The sequence below is a fragment of the Papio anubis genome, chromosome 4 (genome assembly GCF_008728515.1).
Source record: "Papio anubis isolate 15944 chromosome 4, Panubis1.0, whole genome shotgun sequence".
In the NCBI taxonomy this organism is placed as follows: domain Eukaryota; kingdom Metazoa; phylum Chordata; class Mammalia; order Primates; family Cercopithecidae; genus Papio; species Papio anubis.
The window spans coordinates 2,293,956-2,320,253 of NC_044979.1; the positions used below are offsets into that span (position 1 = coordinate 2,293,956).

General features: G+C 48.2%; 1 protein-coding gene across 3 annotated transcripts; it reads right to left on the reverse strand.

Annotated features, from left to right (window-relative positions):
- Positions 1-393: 393 nt before the first annotated feature.
- Positions 394-22,700, reverse strand: NOM1 (nucleolar protein with MIF4G domain 1). 3 transcript variants are annotated; one of them, XM_021936485.2, is made up of 11 exons: positions 21,662-22,660; positions 17,836-17,960; positions 16,198-16,393; positions 10,216-10,539; positions 8,109-8,219; positions 7,191-7,358; positions 6,275-6,396; positions 3,813-3,945; positions 3,122-3,253; positions 1,045-1,154; positions 394-712 (listed from the first exon to the last, which is right to left on the reverse strand). In XM_021936485.2, the coding sequence occupies exons 1-11, from the start codon at positions 22,658-22,660 to the stop codon at positions 538-540; spliced, it is 2,595 nt and encodes an 864-aa protein (XP_021792177.2). In that variant the 3' UTR covers positions 394-537. The 3 variants fall into 3 exon arrangements, with proteins under 3 accessions (XP_021792177.2, XP_021792176.2, XP_031520833.1); XM_021936484.2 differs by having other exon boundaries at positions 17,836-17,963; XM_031664973.1 differs by lacking the exon at positions 1,045-1,154 and having other exon boundaries at positions 595-712; positions 17,836-17,963; positions 21,662-22,700.
- Positions 22,701-26,298: the final 3,598 nt, after the last annotated feature.

A 26,298-nucleotide genomic window follows, 5' to 3' on the forward strand; every position in this document is an offset into this window, starting at 1 on the left:
TACAATCTTGGCTCACTGCAGCCTCTACCTCCAGGATTCAAGCAATTCTTGTGCCTCAGCCACCTCAGTAACTGTATCACCAGCATGTGCCATCATGCCTGGCTAATTTTTGTATTTTTAGTAGAGACAGGGTTTTGCCCAGGCTGGTTTCAAATTCCTGGCCTCAAGTGATCCACCCGCCTTGGCCTCGCGAAGTGCTGGGATTACAGGCGTGAGCCGTCACGCTCGGCCATACCTATTAAACAATTTTAAGACAATCACACATACCAGCCTCACTGCTTAGAGAACCCTGTCCAGTGTGCCTGAACCCCCTTTTCCCTCCCTCCTTCTCCTCTCACCCCCAAGATATAGTTATTTGAAAACGGCTTGAAATACAAACAATAAAACCTTAGATCAAAAAATTATCTCAAAATAATAATACAGTAATAGACAATGATACAGCTCTACCAAACGTTCACACGCAGGCAACAGAATAAAGCTTTGGGTTTACAAAGGACATTATAGTCAAAGGGCCACCTGCCTTCCTTCTTTCCCTGACTACATTCTCAGGGAAGCTCTTCCGTGCAGACACTTTGTCACAAGGTCAGCCCTCTCTCGCAGCACGTTGGCTTCGTCGGCGCTTTTGTGGGCCTGTGCGTTCTTTAGCAAGAAGTGGCTGATGAAAAGCTTCAAACCCTCACGTAACATCCCCAGCTTTGGGTTGTCAGATACTCTGGAAAGGAATCGTATAAACACATGTCAGGGCTGGGCTGGCCTCTCCTAGATCTCCATCCTGGGTATCTCGAATAGTGAGACATAACCAGTTTCTTTTAAAAACAGAATTCTCAATTAAGAACTTCTTAACATATTTTATTATTACCAATCATTGTTAGTTTGCTAGTAGACAAATTTCTATTCCCCAGATCTAATGCATACTAGCTTAAAAATAAAACTGAAAAGATTAAGCTACACATGTAGTACAACCTTGTGTTTCTAAATTAACACAAGTGAAAACAACCTCTTTATTTCTCTTCCATGTCTCATCAGAAAGGGTGGGGTACATACCTTGTGAAAATTAAACTGAGGTCTTCGATTTCTGTTTCCATTAATAGGATACTTAATACTTTTCGTAAAAAGTGGACTCTGGGTTTGTCTAATTCACTGAATTCAACTACCTAATGGTCAGGACATAGAGAAAAATAGTGACACTGATTTAGCCAACTTTTTCAATGATTTGTAAATATAGTTAATTAGAGTAAAAATTAATCTCCCCCACTCCCCCACTCTACCACTGATTTAAGAAGCTATTTCCAGAGCTAAGAAATGAACACCTGTTGGCAAGGATGTGGGCCTTGGGAATCCCTATACACTGCTGGCAGAGGTGTGGCCGGCCACAATCACCGTTGGGAACAACTCAGCAGTGTAAGTGGAATTCCCGGGGCATATACCTTGTGAATCAGAAATTCAGTATCTAGAACTGAACCATAAATTACCTCCATTCCCAAAAGTACCCATCCCCTAATTAAAACTATATATATAAAAAATTTACTTTTAGAAGACTAATACATATATCTCTCTCTCCTAGAAAACTATCAAAAAATCAGAAATAACTTAAACACGGATCAGTGGGATAAATAAGTATGCAAACTGAGGCATACGTATACAGTAGGATGCTACCCAGAACAGACTCATGGGCGCCAGCGTGGACCCACTTCAATCTTAGCTGAATGTCAGCGAGCTCGAGGAGGGGACTAAATGCATGGTGACGGGAAGGATACCCACAGGGAGGTCCGCAGCCAAACACCATCACAGGCGCTTGCAGACCCGGGGACACAGCGAGACCACAAAGCACGGCCGAAACACAGAGATACTGGGAATGAGAGCAGCCCGGGGGGCGGGGCGGGGCTGGGGGCATCTCTAAAGCTCTACGCCAAAGGATGCACTCCTGCCACGCCTCTCCCGCTCATCCGCGGCAGTATCCATGCTGTTCCACGATGAGCACGATGCCTGAGTGAGCAAAAGGCAAGGCAGGGGAGCGGAGGGGGAGCAATGCCTCCGCCATGATCCAAGTTATTCCAGTTGTCAGGATTTGGCGTAAGGCTCGGGGCCCTCATTTTCAGTACAGTGGCCAAACTTGGACACTTGGACACAGCAAGTTGGACACAGCAAGGGACGCAGGGTGAACTGGAGCGGGCATGCTGATGAACTGCACAGGACACACAGAAACACGGGAAGCTGAGGCTGCAGCTGTCTTGTGGGTCCAGGCCACTGCAGTCAACGCCCCTCAACTCGCTCTGCTTTTCACTTCCCATTGCCCCCCAGGCGATCCAAATTTCTTAGGCTATTCAGAGTCTGTTGGTCCTACCATCCAAGCCTTACTGGCCCACATCAAACCCCAACTTATAAGATGCCTAGGTTTCAGCCGGGCACAGTGGCTCACGCCTGTAATATTAGCACTTTGGGAGGCTGAGGAAGGCAGATCACAAGGTCAGGAGTTCCAGACCAGGCTGGCCAACACAGTGAGATCCCGTCTCTACTAAAAATACAAAAATTAGCTGGGTGCGGTGGCAGGCGCCTGTAGTCCCAGCTACTTGGGAGGCTGAGGCAGGAGAATCGCTTGAATCCGGGAGGTGGAGGTTGCAGTGAGCTGAGATCGTACCACTGCACTGCCTGGGTGACAGAGCAACACTCCATTTTGGGGAAAAAGAAAAAAGATGTCTATGTTTCATGGTTCACTGCAAAGTCCCAAACACAGCAGGGCAGGAGAAAGCCTACAGTTTTAAAACAACTTACATCGAAGCGAGCAAACTCACCTCACCTCTAGGGACACCAGGCCCTACTTCGTCCACTCTTCTCCTCACTAACAGTGACTAGTTCAGGATTTTATAATTAGGACCAGCAAATTAACCTCAAACCCAAAACAGATTCACTCAACTTAGCAAAAGAACTGCAGCGGTGCCTTCATTTACCAGGTCAATTTGTAGCGCCTGTTAGTCTGGCCATTTTCTGTGCTGGCTACGATAACACAGGCACTTTCCAGATGCATCAGAATCGAGGAAAACGCGCTGGTGCAATAGGACCTGATGTAAACAATCACACTCCCATTTCCACTGCTTTCGATATTTTCACACGTTACACGAACCTTTAAGATGGAAAGGGAAAGAGATTTTGTCTTCAACAAGTGGGCCACCAGATGAACCAAATTAGAGAAATTCGTAGCTGGCAAGTTTTCCAAGTCCCGAAATTTGTCCCATATGCTGAACTGGAAAGTCATCTAGTATCATAGTTAAAAGGAGAAAAAAGGTAAATGGCCACAGATTATTATAATACATCACTAAGAACATAACCTAAAGGTATTTTCTTATTATCTTACTTTTAATATTCTAAACATCAAGACTTTTAGTGGCGGCCTTACTGTCCTTTCCTATGGAGCATAGTCCCAAATAGCTTCACAAGAATCTCTTTCTGGTGCAGTTTTCCCCCCAAATCAGCAGATACCAACAGAACATTCTAAGGAAAAGGCCACAGCAAGTGACATCAGAAGAGACTGGTGCACTGTGAACCGGCGAGGTGCTCCCGCTGGCCTGGCCACACGCTGCCTGCAACTGTGGCAGGAGCAGGCGACATGAGGACATGGTGGACCCTTGACATTCCCCTCTAGCCCTCCCACTTCCGCTCCCAGTGAACGTGGCCTGGCAGCCAGCATGGACCACGTGACTGGGCTATCAGGGGCCTCCTGACGTGGGGAACTCCTTTGCAGGTGGGTTGAGCCAGGCAGCATGTGTAGAAAAAACAGTAGAGCAGATGTAACTGGTGCCTCCGCACTAAGCTACCTGAAATCTCCTTTCATATTCACAGAATTTGCTAGCCAGGAAAGCATAGAAGGGATTGTAGGTTTTCTCTTGAAGGCAGCAATCCATGAGAACGTGAATGATTTCTCTCTCCTGCTGATCCTTAAGTCCAAGCCTAGAAAACAGAGAACAGCAATGACTGGAACATCGCTCGACCTCCGAAGTTTAAAGGCTGATACCTGTCAGGGGAACTCCTTCCCGCCTGGAAAGGTCTGGTGAGGGGCGAGCCAGGTGGACGCGGCGGCAGACACCAGCTACGGGCCCAGCCCCATCACAACCTCTCCGGTCCTCAGCTTATCCTACAATGTGACAAAATGTCAGAGGAGACAAGACCATCTAGGGTCCCCCACCAGCTGCAAAAGTCGACAGCTGTGCCCGGCTGACAATAAACGGCCTCAATCGTGTGCGCCCTCAGAGCTGGTTCCTGCTACGGCAATGACTTCACAGTTTCTTTCTTTCTTTTTTTTTTTTTGAGACAGTCTTGCTCTGTCACCCAGGCTGGAGTCCAAGTGGCGTGACCTCGGCTCACGACAACTTCCACCTCTCAGGTTCAAGCGATTCTTGTGCCTCAGCCTCCCGAGTAGCTAGGATTACGGATGCCACCACCGCCCTCAGCTAATTTTTGTATTTTTAGTAGAGATGGGGTTTTGCCATGTTGGCCAGGCTGCTCTTGAACTCCTGACCTCAGGTGATCCACCCACCTTGGCCTCCCAAAGTACTGGGATTACAGGCGTGAGCCAGGGCGCCCGCCATCGTTTGTAAAACTTGAGTTAGAGCTCACACACAGTAAAACCTATCCTTTGCAGTGTAGAGTCCTGTGAGTGTGGATAAGCCCATATAGTCACGTCACCGCCGGCACTGCCGAAACAGAACTCTCCATCGCACGCCGAGAACCCGGGGCCGTGAGCCACCCTTGCCGTGGGCCACTGCTAATCTGCCGCGAGAACCCGGGGCCGTGAGCCACCCTTGCCGTGGGCCACCGCTAATCTGCCGCGAGAACCTGGGCCCGTGCGCCCTCCTTGCCGTGGGCCACCGCTAATCTGCTTCTGTCCCTCTAGTTCTGCCTCTGCCTCTGTCACACAGATTCGAGGCAGGGTGGCGTCCTGCGCTGGCAGAATCCACTCGAGAGTCACCGTGCTGTTGGGGCCTTGGGAGTCTGCCCCTCGTGATGCTAAGTAGTAAGTATCCCTTAGACGGCGTCTCATGGTTTATCCTTTCCCCAACTGAGGGGCATGTGGGCTGCTTCCAGTTTCTGGCGAGATCCGAATACGGCTGAGGCTGCCGCCCCCGCACAGAGGCAGACACTCTGTACCTTAGGAGAGAAGCACCAACTCCACTGCAAACGGCACAGCCCCACGGACAGCACTCACGTGAAGGCGGTGCAGGCAGCCCAAAGAACCAACTGAGTTTTGGCTGCATTTATTATCAATTCATGGTGATTAAAAGCTCAGATTTATAACTCATGATTTTGATGAACAGTGGGGAAAACTATTGTTTAATAAACGTAGTTTGAAAGGCCAAAAATTTCAAAACATGAAGTCCACCAGACGAGAAATAAAAGAAGTCCTTCTGAGTACAAAGGATAAGCCAGACCCGCTGACTAGGGAATAAGGGCTCTCCTCAAAAGAGCCCTTTTAGAGACAAAGGGTAACTAGCGAGACGGGACGTCTTCAGCAAAACAGCAAGGCCACAGAGAGGCAGAGGAAGCTCAGGACTTCCACTTCAACTAGGCACCCCAGTTTAGAAAATAAAACCCTAATTATCAGAATCCTAAAACGAATCATGTTCTCCCTGTATTTCATCCTAGTTTGAAGCAAATAAAAGAATATGTATTAACATTACATTACTTAGAAGTATCTCATAAAACTACACAGGTACATTTAAAATGTTTTTTAACGAGATGCGGTCTCAGTATGTTGCCCAAGCTGGTCTTGAACTCCTAGGCTAAAGTGATCCTCCTGTCTCAGCCTTCTAAGTAGCTGGGATTATAGGATCTTTAAAATCTTATTACAACTAATTATAGAAACTATACCAGGAAGTTTTAAATGAAGAATCAGAATAGCTTTATTATGAAGATTTATATATTTTTAAGCAATTCATGACAACCAACAGCCACTGACAAGGTTATCTGATACTTTCAGTCAAAACTCCTCAATCTCCAGCCTGAGCAACACGGCAAGACCCTGTCTCAAAAAAACCCCAAAACCCCCAATCTTTATATATCATAAAATGTTCTAATGAGGAACTACTAGAGGCAAATTAATAGGAACAAGATGACTAACCCAGGGATGCACGAATCCAACAGCGTGAGCGGATGGTCACAAGAATAGCCCCGTCCTCCCTAAGCAGCATCAGACTCAGTCACCCAAAACTCAAAAAGCAAATCAACTTACTTATTTTACAGCATCTCATTAATAGGTCAAAATGTGTACACAAATGCTTACTTCAGAAGCTTTTCAAAAGCATCCAAAAAATCTTCACTTGTCATTATTGTGCAGAATATGTTTCTCCGGATGTCGGTGTTCATCCTCTGCTTCCGGGCGAGTTCTAGGATCTTTGAGCTGACCTGGAAGCACGATGAATGGACAAGTCATACACATGTCTCCATGGAAACTGCCTCCTGAGAGATACCACACTGTACTTCAGTGTCACTGAATCCAACTGTGAGGTCTATGTGGGCAGATGAGCATCAGCACCACGTTCACTCTCGGGCAATGCCCCTCTGTGCAAGGGGGACACACAGGGAAGCCACAGCTGCTCTTGGGAAATGCCCCTCTGTGCAAGGGGGACACACAGTGAAGCCCCAGCCGCTGGGGGAGAAAACACTCATGGGGGAGGCTTCTCAGTCGCGGTTCAACCTCAGGGCAAGTGACGATGAATAAAGCAGAGAGCCAGTCACTGGCAGAGCCTGGGGAACCGTGACCACCACGAGTGACACAGAATCTGGGAAAGGGAAGGACACGAGGGGGTAACGAGGGAAGTCTGGGTGAAAAATGGACTTGAATTTCCACAATGTGAAATCCATGGCCTGTGGCCTAGAATGCACAGCCCAGGCAGGGCAGCACGAGGGGTCTCGGCAATGGGCTCCTGCCCCGTGAGCGTTCAGGTCCTCATGCACTCCCCTGCCCCATGTCATTCAACTTTCAGATCTTTTAAAGTCCAGTTAAAAGATACAACAGAAACAGAATAATTATATCACAATGTAATATTAATAGCAATTTCTATAAGGCCTCCAAATAAACCTTATACATTTCAGTGACCATTCAAGAACAGTAAGAGAGCTGCTCCAGGTAAAGCTGTGACCACACACCACACAGGGAGGTGCCACTGCCTGGCAGCCTTGAGCATGGGCGTCCCTACCGTCCCCGCAAGCTGCTTCTGCAGGTATGTATGGTGACTGTTGTCGATCATCGGGGCCCCACTCCAGGCAGACCCCACAATCCACCAGCGACCTGTCTGCTCCGCATTCAAGATGCTGTCCCAGGAGACGCGAAGCTGAGTCTCAGAACCTGAGCCGGCACTGCGGACCTGATTAAGAGAGAAGAGCTAATGAAACGCTTTTAATTGGTTCATATTCTGTACTTCCATCCCTGGTGGCTTTGTTTTTGACCATGACATTTCTGGTGCATGAATACTGGAATACTGGATGATTCACTGGCAATTGGGATGATTAACCTGTTTGGAAAAATGCCAAAACTAGCAGTAAACTCCGTGTTTTGTGTTTGAGAGTCCAGAACCCCAAACGCGTTGTGTTTGGAAAGCTGCCCCAACAGGCGAAAGTGACAGAGCTGCCTCAGGCTCAGTGGCAGGGCAGCACACGCCTGGAAGAGCCTGGGTCAAGGACGATGTGGACTTGAGATGACAGGGGCTGAAAGACTCACTCCGGCAGGGAGCTGCTCGGTCTCCATCCTGGCTGCATGTCAGAGACGGTCCAAGGACCTGCGTCATCCGATTTCCTTGGTCCAGGTGGGGACCCGGCCTTCTCTTAAAGCATCGGATGATCCAATGATGCAGCCCAAGTTCAGCACCCGGGGCGAGGCAAAGAGGACGCTCGCCCAACATGGGCTTCCCCACGCACGGACACTCTGCACGAGCGCGCCCAGACCACTGGTAGAGCCCCCGAGGAAAACCGAGCAGCCTTCCCTCTGCCTCTGAGCACGCTCTCACTCACCAGACACTGCCCTGACTTGCAGGTCTGACTATTTCTTGATTTTCACGACAGGCTCATGCTGACAGGGAAGCTCTGAGCAAAGCAGAACTGAAAGTTCCTTGACTTACCAAAGCTCTCTGCAGTTTCCTCAGCTTCTCCACAGGCTCGGGGTCATAGCCTGGAATTTTGCGCATGTCATTGTTCTTCAGGGCCAACATCGTCTCTAGCATAAACCGAATCTTTAAGAAAAATGAAAAAATTGAAAGTCCATCATTTCAAACAGTCTAAACGGCCCATTCAACTTGGCAAGAAATCGACCACACCTGATGCGCATGGCCGCCACTGCCGCGATATAAAGTCAGGACGGCCGTTAGGCAGAGATGGTCTAAACTAGTCTCAGCCGCTTACTCAGGGCTACATAATACCTCAAAACAGAAATGTGTCCCCCAACGTCAAGTGGGAACCCAAACTCCCCAGAGATCTCACTTTCCCTTCTGCTCGCCACACACCTCGCCCTTCTGCACCGTCCACACCTCCTCGGCCGCCCCGGCCCCTACTGTGCTCCTGCTCCCACCCTGGCCTCCAGTGACCTGCTCTGGACATCTTCTCTCCTACCACTGGCCTTGTAATTTTTTAAACTTTAAAACTGGAAGTAATGTCATACTTACAGAAAAGTTGCAAGAACAGCACAAAGAATTCCCACATACCCTCTGAGATGTCCCCAAATGTCAACTTCTTACTGATACAGAATTCATATACCATAAAACTCACTCATGTAAGGTATATAATTAGGTGGCTTTTAGTACATTCTGTGCAACTATCACCACAATCAATTTCAGAACTTTCTCATCACCCCAGAAGAGAAACTCCAAGCCCATTAACCACCATTCCCCGTTTCCCCGACTCCCCAGCCAGCACCCCAGCTCTAGGTGGCCACTAATGTACTTTCTGTCTTATTCTCCATTTTAAACCACCATTTAACCTGCTGCTCCCATTCCCTTCTCCAGCCCCCTCCTCTTCAGACTGGTTTCTCCGGTGACCAGGATAAGCCAGTAAGGACCGCTGTCACAATTCAGCCCAAAACGCAAATCCCTTCCTCCTCTTGCTGGTCCTCAGCATCCCACACGGGCGTGAATTCTTCCTGGGGACACTAGGGGTCCCCGGCTCCTGGGACCATCCTCATTTCCTTCTCACCTGCCAGCTCTCCCTCCTCCCTGCAGCTAAACGTCAGTGCTCCTTAACCTGAAGGTCCTCTTCACAGCCTGCCCCGCCAGGCAAGTCCACCCACGTCCACGGCTCCCAGGACCCCCTCTACGAGAGCAGCCCGGAATCCCTTCAGCCCACTTTGTTCACAGCTAACCCAGTCTTACCAAAACGGAGGTGCCTGTCCTTCTAAATCCTCACCTCCTCCTGCACGGTCCCCTGTGCCCCTGACAGGTGACCCTGAGCCCTCCTTCCCTTCACCCCAATCCACATGAGGTCTAGTCACTTGTGACGCCCATGTCCACACCTGCTGCCACGATCCCGACATTTGCCACCACCTACTCCCCAGCTCCTGCAAAACTCTTCCTGACTCCAACCACCTTGCACCTCTTTCTATCTTGGAGTCAAAGTGACCATCAGAAGGAAAACTCCAACCTGTCATTCAGCTGCTGGGACCCTTCTGAGGCCCCCAGGATAAATCCTCGATTCCCTGCAATAATTAACAAGGGTCCAGAGACCTGGACTCTGCCTTTTTCTCTTGTGACGGCCCCTCCAGGCTCTTACACTAACCCTTTTCGGGTTCTTCCCCAAAGGGTTTCTCAGGAACACACGGTTCCACCCATCCCATCATCTGAACAGCACACAAGGTGGGAGCTGTGATCAGTTCCTGTCTTACAGAGGGGGAAACTGAGGCTAAGAAGACCCAGGTTACGCTGCTGTCAAGTGGCAGAGCCTGAAGTCCAACCCAGGCTTACCCTAGAGTCCCAGGTCCTGTGGCCTCCTTGGTAAATATGTTTTGCATAAATGAATGTTACATAAATCAATTTTTAAATTCACAAAATATTTTCTGAGTTCTTAGTAAAGGAATAAGGTCCATTCACATATTAAAGCCAGAAAACGGGACGAGACAGAAGAAACAGAAATCACTAGGAAAGGAAGAGTGTAATATTTACCCCAGATACTGATTTCTAGGTTCTGGCCAGTTTGTGGGCTTTAGGGACTTAGGAAGCAGATCAAGTGTCGCACGCGTACCCTGGTCTGGTCCTGAAACTCGCTGCTTGCCCTGCTGGCTCTAGTCTGGGCTTCAGTGATCAGTTCCTTAAGTGATAAAGCATCGTCTTTTCTCAATGAAAAACCCACGTTTTTCAGCATTAACAAGATCAGTTCAATATCTTTTTCGGTGAAAGTTCCAATCAGTTTTTTCAAAATGTCGAAGATGAGGAGAGACTGAACCACGTGGAAGTTGTATAAATGGGCAAGGATGGTGAACAGGTTGTCACACTCTTTCCCTTCGCTTCCATGTTTATAGACGGCATCGAACTTCCTCACCACCGCCTCCAGAAAGTGGGCACCAACCTGAAAGAACCGAACAGAAAAAAGATGATTATGTTATTCCTAGAAACCTTCCTTTCTCCTTCAACACACAGAACTGGCACTTTCTAAATTAACAAAGTGTCCACAAGGCAGGGCATTCCAACAAGGCATCCCTCAGCAACCCAGAGCAGCCAGCCAGAGCACCCCAGCCTGGATGCAAGGGCACCTTCCTCTTGTTAATATCAACAACAAACGGGCATTGTTTGGCCAGCAGCCGTTCTGACTCCTTGGGAAAAATAAAACTGTTAAAAATGATGTTAAAAATACATCTACATCTCTAAAAATGTTCCACTACTGGCCAGGTGTGGTGGTTCACGCCTGTAATCCCAGCAATTTGGGAGGCGGAGGTGGGTGGATCACGAGGTCAGAGATATTGAGACCATCCTAGCTAACATGGTGAAATTCCGTCTCTACTAAAAATACAAAAAAAAAAAAAAATAGCCAGGCGGGGTGGTGCACGCCTGTAACCCTAGCACTTTGGGAAGCTGAGGTGGGTGGATCACGAGGTCAGGAGATCGAGACCATCCTGGCTAACACAGTGAAACCCTGTCTCTACTAAAAATGCAAAAAAAAAAAAAAAGAAAGAAAATTAGCAGTGCGTGGTGGCACATGCCTGTAATCCCAGTTACTCGATAGGCTGAGGCAAGAGAATCGCTTGAACCCAGGAGGCGGAGGTTGCAGTGAGCTGAGATCGCACCACTGCACTCCAGCCTGGGTGACGGAGTAAGACTCTGTGTCCAAAAAAAAAAAAAAAAAAAAGTTCCACTACCTAACAATACTCATTTCTTAAAAGATTTTTTGCAGATTTTTACCCCAAATTAATTTCTTACAAGGAAGCAATACAAGTGATTTCTAAAATAGAAAAACGCAACACATTCTGAATATCAGAGTATATATCAGAGCCAAATAGACAGGTACTTAATAACCTCTGGAAGGGCCCCAGGTGCCACAGAGGAGAGCCCTACTTTCCCAGGGCTGAGTCTCTGGCACTAAGGTAGCCTGTGAATACACTCACTTGGCTCAGCCAGTGGTCTGAGGGGCACTGGGCCCTGAGGGGGACCAGCAGGTAAACCAGACACTGCCCTGAGGGGCGGAACTGGGGCGAGGAACTGCCAGGCCTGGTGGAGCTAAGCAAGGCCTAAGTGTTTTCCTTGTGCTATTCTGGTACATTCTGTCCTGAATTCCATAACTGTGGACTGAAGGATGAGAAGACCAGGAAGTGGGTCTGTGTGGTCTTCAGCAAGATCCTGGACCTCTGTTTTTTCAGTGTGTAAAACAGAGATAATAAAACTTGAAGGCAGAAACAGTAGTTTTCAATCTTGCCGGCAACACTATCGTGTCATCATTTTCTCTCAAATCTCAGCTTAAGCTAGGACTGGAGGGAAAAGGTGGAAGCAGGGACATGGTGGTGACACAGAGTGGCCCCCACAGCCCAGCCAGGAGATGATGGCCTAAACGACGCAGCTGCGCTGGACCAGGGATGAAGGGGCTGGGCACCACAGTGACGCATGGTAGTGCATGACACTGGCTGTAAAAGTTGAAGGGTCTGTGACTCCCAGGTTTTTGGTCTGGGTAACCAGGAACTACGTGAGGGACAGCAACCTAGCAGATCTGGACAAAACCAGCTCAGCGGTTATTAAGCTTCAACAGGAGTCATCCAGACAGGACTGGATAGAGATGTAAGGGTGTCAGTGAAAATCGCAGGCAAGGCTGAGATCCACCAGACAGGCTTGAGTGTAATGGGGAAGTACGCAGACATCATTGCTAGACTGCAAAAAAATCAATGCTAGAAGAATCCAGAGAAAGGCAACAGATTGGCAGAAGGCCACAGTGACTTACTGGAGGCTAGCTCTGATGGACTAGATATACACTTCAGTTTGTAAAGACCTGAGAAAACTGTAGTTTCCAATTTAAGCCCCTTCAATGAAGATAAACTGGAAGACACATTCTATTATGGCTACTAGGTTATATTCAAATATAATTTTAAAAAGTAAATTAGAATTCTGTAGACATCAATAAAAATTCAGGCATAAAACATATTCAAGTATGTTGTGGCTGTGGACACCTTTCAACACTGTCTTCTTGGCCTTTAACGCCTTTGCTTTGGCTTCGGCTTTAGGAAGGGCAGGAGCTTCCTTCTTCGTTTTCTGCGCCATCTTCAAGTATGTTTTCTTTTTTTTGAGATGGAGTCTCACTCTGTCACCCAGGCTGGAGTGCAGTGGCACCATCTCGGCTCACTGCAAGCTCTGCCTCCCAGGTTCACGCCATTCTCCTGCCTCAGCCCCCCAAGTAGCTGGGACTACAGGCGCCCACCACCACGCCTGGCTAATTTTTTGCATTTTTAGTACAGACGGGGTTTCACCATCTTAGCCAGGATGGCCTCGATCTCCTGACCTCATGATCCACCGTCTTCGGCCTCCCAAAGTGCTGGGATTACGGGCGTGAGCCACCGTGCCCGGCCATATGTTTTCAATTATGTAAATTACATCAAAATTTCTCAAAATTCTAAATCTGAAGTTCCATTTAACGTCTTCAAATTAAATATAACAGCATAACATTTAAGAATGTAAGTAAAATTCATGTTGGTAAAGTTATTCAAGCACATCCTGTACGTTAATTCCGACGTGGAAATTTTAACACGAATATACATAGACTGGGTTTTTGAGTTTTAAAGGACTTACAGAAGCAGTTCAGCAGCTGACACCAACGTCTTTAACACAGAATGTTTTTCTCAGTACAGCACTGAAGGCAGCTGAATGGAGCCAATGCCCTGAAAGCTCATCACATGCTGGCAAAGTTTCCGTGGATGTCATTAACTAAAGTACCGTAACGACTTCCGCTCAGAACAAGTCATTTCACTGTCCTTCATGCAATTAGCAAAGGTTTAAACGAAAGTAGGCCCAATAATCTCATGTTTTCCAATCAAGTAAATTCCTGATGCGCTGTGGGTGGTCAGGGTCTACTGCTTTTCCTGTAACTCACTGATATACTGCCTGCACTAAGATCATTCTGACGATTAAGTCAGCTGAAGCACACCAGTGTCCTCCAGGAGGATAGGGAGGCACCAAGAAGTCACAGAATGGCCCTGATTATGGTAATCACAGGGCCCAGGAATAGCACCCAGTGATTCCGTCACTTTGTAATGACAAGAAAACGGACTCCCACGTTCTCATACATGAAAATGAGGAAAGCTCTTAGAAATAAAAAATAAACAACAAAAGACGGTTCCCAAAGCAGCTGGTGCAGACTTTTTTTTTTTTTGAGATGGAGTCTCGCTCTGTCGCCCGGGCTAGAGTACAGTGGTGCGATCTCAGCTCACTGCAAGCTCTGCCCCCTCAGGTTCACGCCATTCTCCTGCCTCAGCCTCCCGAGTAGCTGGGACTACAGGCTCCCCCCACCACACCCAGCTAATTTTTTCTTGTATTTTTAGTAGAGACAGCGTTTCACCATGTTAGCCAGGATGGTCTCAATCTCCTGACCTCGTGATCCACCCGCCTCGGCCTCCCAAAGTGCTGGGATTACAGGCGTGAGCCACCGCGCCCAGCCCCAGCTGGTGCAGATTTTCGTATCTGAGATGACCCATGTAGCTGAGAAGACTCCTGCACTCAGACGCTCAGCCTGTGCCCCTCTCTCCTGCCCTCAGCTTCCTAATGCCCCACACGCCTTTCAAAAAGCTGCCACCATGCGACTACTGCTAGACGTGGAAAAATGTGGATCAGAAAATTATCCAGCAACAGCAAAGAACTTTGCAGTGGTAGGAAAAGCCAGCCAAACGAAGAGCAGAATTTCAACACAAAAATCTCCTTCTGTACGTAAATAATGAGCCTTCAATGAGCACTTACTGTGGGCCAGCTCTTTCCTATGCCTATTACATTAACTAACTCACTGACCTTAACAACTGGACACAGGAAGACTCGGAGGCACAAGCTCATCTAAGTGACACAGACCATGCTGGTACAGCACGTTCTGTGCTCAGGCAGCGTCTCCACCCACTCCACACCACCTTCAGCACAGAAGCCCCAGTGACAAGAAGGCTAATTCATTTTGGCAAATCTGTGCATCTTAAAGCAAGCTTTGGAAAGCCCCACTTAGTAAGACTCTAGATAACTGCTAAGATTATAATTGAGAGAAAATAATATAAAAATGAAGTGAATGGGACTAGCATTGCAGTAGAAAGCATGCTTGCCTAGGAGCCCAGAAAACAAGTTCTGTGTACTTTTAACAAGACGTGATCTCAGGAATTTCACATAGCACTTCAGCGGCTTTGCCTGCTGCACTGCAAAGCAGGCTTCAGTAAATGTCTATCCTGATCTCACCGGGACACTTTGGGATCAAAGATGAAAAGGAGACAAAAGTATATAAACGTACACCAGGAAATTAGACTTTTAGGGATGCTGTGCTGCAATGGCCTATTTTTTGGAGTACAGCTGTCAGAAAGCAAAAAACTAAGAACCACCATCAAAAGAGACTGTATCATTTAAAGGTCCAAATGGGTTAAACACTGCATTTGCAGGTAAATACTGTATCGTGGGAAAACTAAGCCTCACTGACCCAACCATCCATTCGTTCACCTACCTCAAAACAAACTCCTTTAACTGGACTGATTTCCTTCAACACACCTGAAATCAGCTCCCTGGGGGGACTGCAATATTGACTGGGAGGGTTATGACTTTCCTGTATTCAATTAAGATAGAACAGGCCCAGAAGAGGGCAGTGACTGTGGAACCTGGGCCATCACCAAAGAGCCTCCCTGACTTTAACCACCAGGGTCATGGACCAAGAAGAACATGAAAGGGATGTGGGGGTAGGGCGGACATTTACTTAGCACCTGTCAGGTGCCAGATGCTTTCTGTACACTGTTCAATTCAATCCCGACAAAAGCCCACTTCACTGATGAGAAAGGGCCACAACACAGAAAGGGCACCAGGCCTCCCTGAACATGTTCAGGTAGCTCCACGCCCCAGTGCTCTCACATCTCCCATCAATACCAACACCTCAGTAGTGAGACCACACCAACCATTATCTTCCAAACATCTGAAATAAATCAGTGTTAAGGGAGAAGTGCAAAGGAAATGAAGGCACATCTGAGACGTCAGTCCAGAAAAAAATTAACATAAAAGACATGCTAGGCTGGACAGAACAGGGCTGGGCATGGCAGCTCCCACCTGCAATCCCAGCACTTTGGGAGGCCAAGGCAGGAGGATCACTGGAGCCCAGGAATTTGACACCAGTCTGGGCAACAGAGTGAGACTCCACTTCTACCCCGGCCAAAAAAATTAGCCAGGCGTGGTGGTGTGCACCTGCAGTCCCAGCTACTCTAGACGGTAAGTGGGAGGATCACTTGAGCCTGCAGCTGTGATCATGCCATGGCACTCCAGCCTAGATGACAGACTGAGACCCTGTCACAAAAAAAAAAAAAAAAAAAGAACGGACAGAACAAAAAAGCAAAGTTAAGCAAAATCAAGTACTTCCTGAATGCTGTTTACAATTACATGACATAGACAATGTAGTATTTATTCAGAACAAAAAGGAATTAACACAAGAACCACCCACAGCACACAATGATGCACTTATCAAGCCTATCATTAAAATAATCGCCATGAGACACTGGTGACAGCCTGGACAAAGGTACAACTCTACCTCGATTCCAACGGTGTGGTGAAGGACGCCGACCAAGAGAACATGCTCCATCATCAGTCTGCTGGGCATGGCGGAGGCGGTGACGCAGGCACCCATGAGGGCGGAGGTCAGGGTGTCATTCATGTCCTTCCTGCTGTGGGCCATGTACAGCTCCTCCAGCTGCCCACTGATGGAAGCCATGTTGGGTTCACTCAGCCTGCAGAGAATTGTAAAGACAGAGAGCAACAATGTTTCCCATTAGGAATTTTCAGTTCGATTTTAAAAAATTAAAAAGTTATCCATACCAACAATATATTCTATTTTTATGTATACTTTTGACCCCTTAACTATTCTTATATTGACCCAATAACCCAGCATATATTATTCATAACCACATAATATTCTGGAATCCCAAAACAATGTCATTCCTGTCTTCACAAGATGAAATGTGGCCACACGGAGGCACACCCTGGATTAAGTCTACAGAAACATACGTGAGGATACTCCCCTGAATATCCTGACCTGATATCCCCATAGGCAGGGTCCAGACTTAGGATGTGCTGTTAGAAAAAATGCTAACTTTTTATTTCTTAGGTGGCATAGAAATCCTTAGTTCCTAACGCTAGAAAAGGCTGCTCTGTTTGAACGGGTAGCAGGGGAGACTACATACACATGTACATGGAAGGTTATTCATTGTGCACCTGTGCTAATACAGAACTCAACATTAAAACAGAGGTTTACAGTAAATAATAGGAAACAAAAAGCAATACAAGGGGGTGGGTGAGGTCACGGAGGGGCAGCAGGAGAGAGATGGTGGTGAGTTTTATCTCGATTGCAGTGGTGGTAACTCGAATCTTCATGTGATAAAACTACACAGACCTGCCTGGGTGCGGTGACTCACGCCTGTAATCCCAGCACTTTGGGAGGCCAGGGCAGGTGGATCACCTGAGGTCAGGAGTTTGAGACCAGCCTGACATACATGGAGAAACCTCATCTCTACTAAAAATACAAAACTAGCTGGCGTGGCGGTGCATGCCTGTAATCCCAGCTACTCGGGAGGCTGAGGCAAGAGAATCGCTTGAACCCGGGAGGTGGAGGTTGCAGTGAGCCAAGATCGCGCCACTGCACTCCACCTAGTGCAACAAGAGCAAAAACTCCATCTCAAAAAAAATCACACGTATACACCCTCAAAACCAAAGAGCTGATGGGCACGCGTAACTGACAAAGCCCCACCGGTATGGTTTCCAATCAGTTTTTTAAATGTTCTGTTCTTAAACTGTGTAACAAAAAAATGCAGACATGAGCAATGAGTAAGGGGGATGGAAGACCAGGTGAACGTGTTCCTGCAGAGGGGACATAGGCCAGTCCTTCCACCACTGTCCTTAGACGCACAATAACCTCTGCCCTATTCCTTCCTGCTTCTCAGAATAACAATGTGGGCATTGGGGCTGCTCTCAAACCCTGAAGGGATTCAAAGTATCCAACAGTTGGGTATCCTCTCCTTCTCCAGGTATGGGTCCGGGTGCATCAAGACAAGGACAGAAAGGATCCAACTGACTGTCCCCATCACTTCTATCTGAATTGCTGGGATAACTCCCACATGTTTAGAAAACAGACAACCTCTTTAAGTGATACAGTGTAACAATACTGCAAGGTCACCTGTTAAGTAAACCTTTTACATGTTTCTTCAGCCTTTCTAGTTCTTCCTTTTTCTTGAAGTCCACTGTCTCCTCAGCTCGCCTCACATGAGGTGGGATGTACTTTTCACCACTTTCACGAAGACTCTGCTTGAAAAGAGAAATACATTACAAAAAATTTACACTGACCAAATCCTGTTTTTTTTTCTTTGCCATATGTGCATTTAAATATTAAATTCCCGGCCGGGCGCGGTGGCTCAAGCCTGTAATCCCAGCACTTTGGGAGGCCGAGACGGGCGGATCACAAGGTCAGGAGATCGAGACCATCCTGGCTAACCCGGTGAAACCCCGTCTCTACTAAAAAATACAAAAAACTAGCCGGGCGAGGTGGCGGGCGCCTGTAGTCCCAGCTACTCTGGAGGCTGAGGCAGGAGAATGGGCGGAACTGCAGAGGCGGAGCTTGCAGAGCTGGGAGATCCGCCACTGCACTCCAGCCTGGGCTAAGGAGCCGAGACTCCGCCTCCAAAAACAAATGGGGCCAGCTGTGTCAGTCATTAAACTCCAAGAACTGGTGGCCACCGGGATCATGCCTAAATACATCGGATTCGTCATATCTGCATGCAAACATTCCACTTCCATCAGGCTGTGCATGTCATTATTTCCATTAATGCTATTAATACCTCATCATCTCAGGTTCCCACTGCCTCTGCTTCAGACCGCCAGCACCCCCGCACCGCCCAACTCCAGCAGAGCTCCCATTTCTCCACGCGCCGCCTTCACTTCACGCAGGTGGTGCATAAACACCCCCAAATTAAACACACCAATTAGTTTTGAGCAAAAGGTCCTAAAATAATTTCAACCTGTTTTGCATCTAAGTTTATACGATAAAAATCAAAACCGGCTGGACGCTGTGGCTCACATCTGTAATCCCAGCACTTTGGAAGGCTGAGGCGCCGCTGATCACAAGGTCAGGAGATCGAGACCATCCCATAACCCGGGTGAAACCCCCGCCTCTACTAAAAAAATACAAAACTAGCCGGGCGAGGTATGGGCGCCTGTAGTCCCAGCTACTCTGAGGCTGAGGCAGGAGAGCCATGTGGAACCCAGGAGGCGAGCTTGTGCAGCTGAGATCCCGCCACGCACTCCAGCCTAAGCTGGTGACGACTCCCAGCCCCTGCAAAAAAAAAAATAAATAACAAATAAATATTAAATTCCCAAGAACTAGTGGCTGCCTGAATCACGCTGCCTAAACACTTTGATTTATTGCTAATTTAGTATATGGGTAAACATTTCACTCATCAGGCTGTGCATGTCATTATTTCCATACCGCTTAATACCATCATCATCTCGCGTTCCCTCATGCGCTCTTCACCTCGTGCACCTCTGGTACCTGCTCAACTCCAGCAGAGCCTCATTCATCAAGGCCACTGTCATTTGATTTGCAGGCACAGTATATTACAAACACTCAAATAACACACTAAATTTTGAGGAAAAGTGGCCCTTAAAATACCAAACTGAGCGAAGTAGTATCTAAGTTTATATGATAAAAACCGTAAAACCAGCGAATACATCTGCACCAGCACTCTGCAGCCAGCGCGATCAAGTAGTCAGAGATCGAGACCATCCTGGCTAACCCCTGAAACCTCGGCTCTAATTAAAATACAAAACAGTCACAGGTGGCGGCGCCTGTAGTCCCGAAGCCACGGGAGGCTGAGGTAGGAGAATGGGCGGAACCCAGGAGGCGGAGCTTGCAGTGAGCTGGAGATCTGGCCACTGCACTCCAGCCTGGCCACAGAGCCAGACTCCGCCTCAAAAAAAAAATAAATAAATAAATAAATATTAAATTCTACAACTGAGGGAAGCTACCAATTATTGATGATTTAAATACATCTGGATTTATTGAGTACTTAGTATGGCAAACATCTCCACTATCAGCAGTGCATGTCGGCCATTTCAGCCACGCTATTAATAACACACTTCATCATCTCGTGTTCCCTACTGCTTCTTCACCCTCTGCTGTGCACCTCTGGTACTGTCAACTCCAAAGTATATTCCTCTATCTATCATGCTTTCTGGCCGGGCTTCCTTCATTTACTCCCAGGTACAGTAGCATACAAACAATCGTAAACTACCACTAGTTTTATAAAAGCACCTAAAATAATTTCAAACTTGTTTAAAAGTAGTATTCTGCTGTAAGATAAAACCAAAACCGGGCTGGACGCTTGCGGTCACATCTGTAATCCCAGCACTTTGGAAGGCTGAGGCGCGCGGATCACGAGGTCAGGAGATCTAGATCATCCTGGCTAACACGGTGAAACCCCTTCTCTACTAAAAATACAAAAAATTAGCCGGGCATGGTGGTGGGCGCCTGTAGTCCCAGCTACTTGGGAAGCTGAGGCAGGAGAATGGCCTGAACCCGGGAGGCGGAGCTTGCAGTGAGCCGAGATTGCACCACTGCACTCCAGCCTAGGAGACAGTGCCAGACTCAGTCTCAGAAAAAAAAAAAAAAAAAACCCAGCTCACTATTTCCTAAATTATGAAGGGGAGTGGTGGTGTTTGTAAATCATTAAGGACACAAACATTTGTAAGGCACGATCCCCACTGCTAGAGAGTTTAAACCTGGTTCAACAAAGAATATGTGTATACATAAAAGCTGAATATTTATATACATAGAACTAGTGCGATGTCGGGAGAAGGAAATGCAGGCAATTCCATACAGCTGCCTCCAACCATGAGCTACATGCAAAAGAACGCTGAGATAAAATATGCAAGAGGACAGCCCATGAAAGCCTTGATTGCTACATCCTGGATTCTGAACTTTTTTTTTCTTTGAAACAGAGTCTGGCTCTGTTGCCCAGGCTGGAGTGCAGTGGCGCGATCTCGGCTCACTGTAACCTCTGCCCCCCTGGTTTAAGCCTCAGCCTCCCAAGTAGCTGGGATTACAGGCGCCTGCCACCACGCCCGGCTATTTTTTGTATTTTTAGTAGAGACGGGGTTTCACCACGTTAGTCAGGCTGGTCTCAAACACCTGACCTCAAATGATCCGCCCGCCTCAGCCTCCCAAAGTGCTGGGATTACAGGCGTGAACTTTATCTTTAATTCAATGTTGTACTTCATCCAGGGGAGTGCTGTAACTTAGCTTTGGGTTTTAGAAAATTCACTCTAGAGGCCGGGCGCGGTGGCTCAAGCCTGTAATCCCAGCACTTTGGGAGGCCGAGACCGGCGGATCACGAGGTCAGGAGATTGAGACCATCCTGGCTAACCCGGTGAAACCCCGTCTCTACTAAAAAATATAAAAAACTAGCCGGGCGAGGTGGCGGGCGCCTGTAGTCCCAGCTACTTGGGAGGCTGAGGCAGGAGAATGGCGTAAACCCGGGCTGGAGTGCAGTGGCCGGATCTCAGCTCACTGCAAGCTCCCCCGCCCGGGCGACAGAGCGAGACTCCGTCTTAAAAAAAAAAAAAAAAAAAAGAAAAAAGAAAAAAAGAAAATTCACTCTAGAAGTCGGGCACGGCAGATGTCCTCAGATACTTGAAAGAGGCCTGAACAGACGGGGTGCGGTTAACAGGTTTAGACCTGGGCCGGTAAACACAGAATGAAGACGCCGCACTGTGGAGACAGCCCTGAAGTCCCCGGGATAAAAATGTCTCTATATTGCTTTTTCCCTCAACTTTACATTATGAAAACTTAAAAACATGAAAGACCGAATAGAGTAATGTACCCGATTTACTCACATTCAGCTGAAACCATTATCAAGACACCAAGTCTGTGTCATTTCTGTCTCACGCCCTCCTCCCCGCCCCGTTATTCTGAAGGAAATCCCAGAGGGCCTAGAGTGTTCACACGATACCTGATCCGTTATGTCACCGTCCTCCGAGGAATTTTCACTCTTTTCTTCATCTTCTGCAAAACGGACTCTCTTCTCCCTCCTTTTCTCCTGAGTTCCCTTTTCCTTTTCTTCCCCCTGTTCCTGTTCTGTATCCTCGTCGTCGTCCTCGCTCTGCGCTTCTGCTTCTGCTTCCTGCGCCTTTTTTCCCTTTTCTACGTCTTCCTCCTCCTCTTCACTGTCGTCCTGGGAGTCACTCTCTAAGTCACTTTCGGGGAGTGTCTGTCCGGCATCTTCCTCCTCCTCCTCCTCCTCCCCACTGCTGTCGTACAAGCCGCTATTTTTCCCAGACTCCAGGGCTCCCAGAATATAGTCGAGCCCGTCGCGTGCAAAGCTCAGCGGCACGGAGCTGCTGCCGTCCTTCTTTTTGCGCTTGTTCAAGCCGAGGCAGCGCTCCAGCTTTCGGATCTCTCGGTCCTCCTCCTCGTTGGCCGCTAGAAGCGCCCGTTTTCGGGCAGCGGCGGTGGCGGCCGCGGAGAGTCTAGTCTTTGCGGTGGGCGCCGTGGCCTTGGCCTTGACCCGGGACGGCCGCGGCTCCTTGGGAGGCGAGGGGTCCGGACGAGGGGCTGGGCGGGCGCGCTCCTCCGTGTCCCGCCGGGGACCGCTCGCTTCTTCGGCTCCGCTTCGGCCTCCCGGGCCGGGACCCTCGTCGGGGCCCGCCGTCCTCTGCAGCCGGCGTGCTTTCCGAAGGTGCCGCTTCTCCTTCCTCAGTTCCTTGCGACTTTTTCTCCCTCCCGGGCGGAAGCGCACCGGGTCGCCGCGCCCCCGGCAACCCTCGGGAGCCTCGCCCTCCGAAGTCGCGTGCACGAACTCCTTCACCGCTAGTTTGAGTCTCTTCAGGGCCTTCTCCCCACTGCCGCCTGGACCGCGGCGCGGCCCGCGCCCCACTTTGCGCTTCATGCGGACCACGCGTCCACGGGAGCAGCCCGGGCCGGCCTCTCCTGTGCTCCTGGACGCCGCCATTTTTCGAGACGGGTGGACGCACGACTTCCGGCCGACGCGGGACTTCCGGGGACAGCGGCGGCCGCGCGAGGCCAGCGGGCGGCGCCCCCTGCTGGCCGGAGGGCGACAGCGAGCAGAGCTGCGCGGGGCGCCGGGCAGGTGGCACCCGGGGCAGGCGCGCCCGCGGGTGGGCGCCGCGTGGACGTCAGGCTCGCGATGAGCATGGAGGTGCCTTCGCGTTTAAAAGGGAAATCTGGCCGGGCGCGGTGGCTTACAGCTGTAATCCCAGCACTTTGGGAGGCCTAGGCGGGTGGATCACCTGGGGTCAGGAGTTCGAGACCAGCCTGGCCAACCTGGTGAAACCCCGTCCCTACAAAAATCAGCTGAGCGCGGTGGCGGGCGCCTGTAATCCCAGCTACTCGGAGGCTGAGGCAGGAGAATCGCTTGAACCCGGGAGGCAGAGGTTGCAGTGAGCCGAGATTGCGCCACTGCACTCTAGCCTGGGCGACAGAGAGAGAGACTCCAAAGGGAAATCCTCGAGGATGATGGAGGGGAGGCTCCGCCAGGCGGCCGAGGACCCCAGAGGAGCCGGCCCTGCCCAGGCTGGGTTTGGACGCTGGGCTCCCACCAGGGGCAGAGCGTTTGTGGTTCCTCGTTACCGGGTAACGTGAACCGGGAAGGGAACGCAGAGGCCGCGCGGTTTGAGTCTGAATTTTTGGGAGGCCCCTGCCCAGCAGTGAGTTGGGGGAAGACGGGGCTGCTGCTGTGGGGCTCTTGGCCTGACCAGGGGCTGCTTCTCTTCCTGGACAGCTTCAGAAGCTTCATTTCGAGAGTTCCCGCCCTTGACTTTAATTATTTAATTAAAAAAAAATTTTTTTTTGAGACCGAGTCTCACTCTGTTGCCCAGGCTGGAGTGCAATGGCGCCACCAAAGTGCTGGGATTACACGGAATCCACCGCGCCGGGCCGTCCTTGACTTTCAAATGTTTTAATTTTTGCCAGCTTGTCAGCTGAACATGGCGTCTTGTCATTTAGTTCCTGATGAGAGTGGCTGTCTTAGTTCACTGGCCATTTGTATTTACTCCTCTGTTTATGGCCTTTGTCCGTTTTCCTTATACGTTTTAGGAATTTTTTAAAATATAAAATTTAATATAAATGTAAAGTAGAGACAGGGTCTCCCTGTGTTGTCCAGGCAGGTCTCAAACTCAAATCCCTAAGCTCAAATCCCAAAGTATTGGGATTACAGACATGAGTCACCACACCCGGCAAGGAATTCTTTACAAATAAAAAATTTTGAATAATCCTGTGTATCTCCTATGTGCAAATATTTTCGTCTCTCAAATATTTAAGGTACTTTAAAAAAAATAAGTAATTTTTAATAAGCGTTATACTCTATGTACAGAGTCCAAAATTCAAAAGGTGCAAAAAGATATAAATGAAAAGGTCAATTTCCATGCCGTGCCCATCCACAAGCCACGCAGTTCTCCTTCCATGAAGCAGCAATATCGTGTTCTCAAGTGATCTTCACAACAGATTCTATACTCAGTGAAGCGTAAGTGTGTGTGCTGTGTCTCATGAGCGTTAGTTTACTAAACACTGTTCCACATCCTGCTTTTTTCATTTACCAATGTATCTTGTAGAGCATCCTGCAGCAGAGGGAGGGACCAATGGACCTTCCCTGCCACCATCATCTCTGCCTGGACTATTGCAAAGGCCTCTGTCTGGTCTCCGCACTTTCACCCCCTCAACCCTTCAGTATGCTCTCAGCATAGCAGCCACAGGCATGCTTTTAAAATATGACGATAGGACCGCGTGGCTGCCTGCCGGCTCACTCTCCAGCAATCCTGGCCTTCCTGCTGGATCTGCCCTCACCTCCTCATCTCCTGACCCTGTCTCCCCTCTCTCCCGGTGCTTCCCCCTGCTCCAGCGCGGGCACAGGTTCCGGGTCGTTTCTGAGCCCAGCCTTTGCTCAAATGTCTCAGCGAGTCCATCCTGACGGTGGCCCCGTTTGAGGCTGCAGCAGCCTCAAAATCCTGTTTCCTGTCATCCTGTTTCCTTGGCACTTCCCTCCCCGTTTGACTTATGTGTTTGTTGTCTCCTTCTCACCAGGGCACGACTTCTGGTCTGTGGATTTGTCCCCAGGGTTAGTGGCACTCGGTAAATAGACATGAATGAATGGATGCTTTGTTATTTTTTATTGGCTGCAAAGTCAGTGATGGAGAGGCCGTCCATCATTTAGTGACGCAGTCCCTGCTGATGGTTTTTATTTCCCACACATTCATACTAAAAAGATGCTACAATGAATAGCTTTCCACACACAGCATTTCATGTGAGAGTACAGTTTCAGGGATATATTCCTAGAAGTGTGTGAATTCTGAAATTGATGGTGTGTATTTTGTAAATTTGATAAATATTGCTGAAGGACCATCCATGGAAGTCACACCAATGAATGAAAGTTATGAAACTTATCTTTGCCAATTTGACAGAAGAAAAAAATCTCATTAAGTTGAATTTGCATGTTCCTTAATAAAAGTGGAGCTGATCATCCTTCATATGCTTCTGAGCCATTTCCATTTCATTTCTGCAAAATTGCGATTCATATCCTTTGCCCATTTTTCTATGGTTTATGACAGTCTTTTCTTACAGAAGCTCTTTACATGTTAAGGAAATTGGCTGCTGTTCATGACATGTTGCAAATATGTATTTTTCTCTAGTTGACTAGTTTTATTTTTGTTTTTTTGCCATGGACGATTAAAATTTTTTTTTTGCATTGTTAGATTTATCAGTCTTTTATGACTTCTAAAGTTTTGTATTGTACTTTGAAAGCCCTTCCCCACTCAAAGATTTTTTTTTTTTAAAGTTTCCCCTTTCCTTTTAGAGATGAGGGTCTCTTGATGTTGCCCAGGCTGGAAAGTAGTGACTCTTCACAGGCGGGATCATAGCTTACCATGGCCTCAAACTCCTGGGCTCGAGTGATCCTCCTGCCTCAGCCTCCTGAGCAGCTGAGATTACAGGCGCCAGCCACCATGCCTGGCTCCTAAAATACTTAATCTTTGACCAATGTATTTTTTATTTTGATGTAGAAAACAAGGTAAGACCAACCTATTTTTTTCCCCCAGAAAATGTCAATGCCAGTACATTTTATTGAAAAATCTACCTTTTCTCCACCAATTTGAAACACCATCTTGATAATACAGCAAAGTTTTTAAAATGTATTTGAGCCTATCTCTGGGCTCTCTATTCTTTTTCCTAATCTTCCTGCATGTGTATGCCTCAGTGCTATACTGCTTTAACTATTATGGCTCTATAACATAGTTTAATATCAGTCTTCTCATTCCTTGTTACTCTTCATTTTCATAATTGATTTCTTTAGTGCTTTTGTTTTTTTAAAAAATAAACTTTATCTTTATTTTTATATATTTTTTGGAGACAGGATCTTGCTCTGTTGCCCAGGCTGGAGTGCCATGGCATGATCATAGCTCACTGCAGCCTCGCCCTTCTTGGCTCAAGTGATGCTCCCTTCTCAACTTCCCAAGTAGCTGGGACTACAGGTGCATGCCACCATGCCTGGCTAATTTGTTTTATTTTTTATTTTTAGTATAGAGGAGTTCTTGCTGTGTTGCCCAGGCTGGTTTCAAACTCTTAAGTGCAAATGGTCCT

Coding starts and splice junctions, on each gene's coding strand:
- NOM1 (XM_021936484.2), bottom strand. CDS start 22,660: ATGGCGGCGTCCAGGAGCACAGGAGAGGCCGGCCCGGGCTGCTCCCGT. Junction 7,359..8,108: donor GGAAACTGCAGAGAGCTTTG/GTAAGTCAAGGA, acceptor TCTCTTAATCAG/GTCCGCAGTGCCGGCTCAGG. Junction 3,254..3,812: donor AATATGAAAGGAGATTTCAG/GTAGCTTAGTGC, acceptor CTATGATACTAG/ATGACTTTCCAGTTCAGCAT.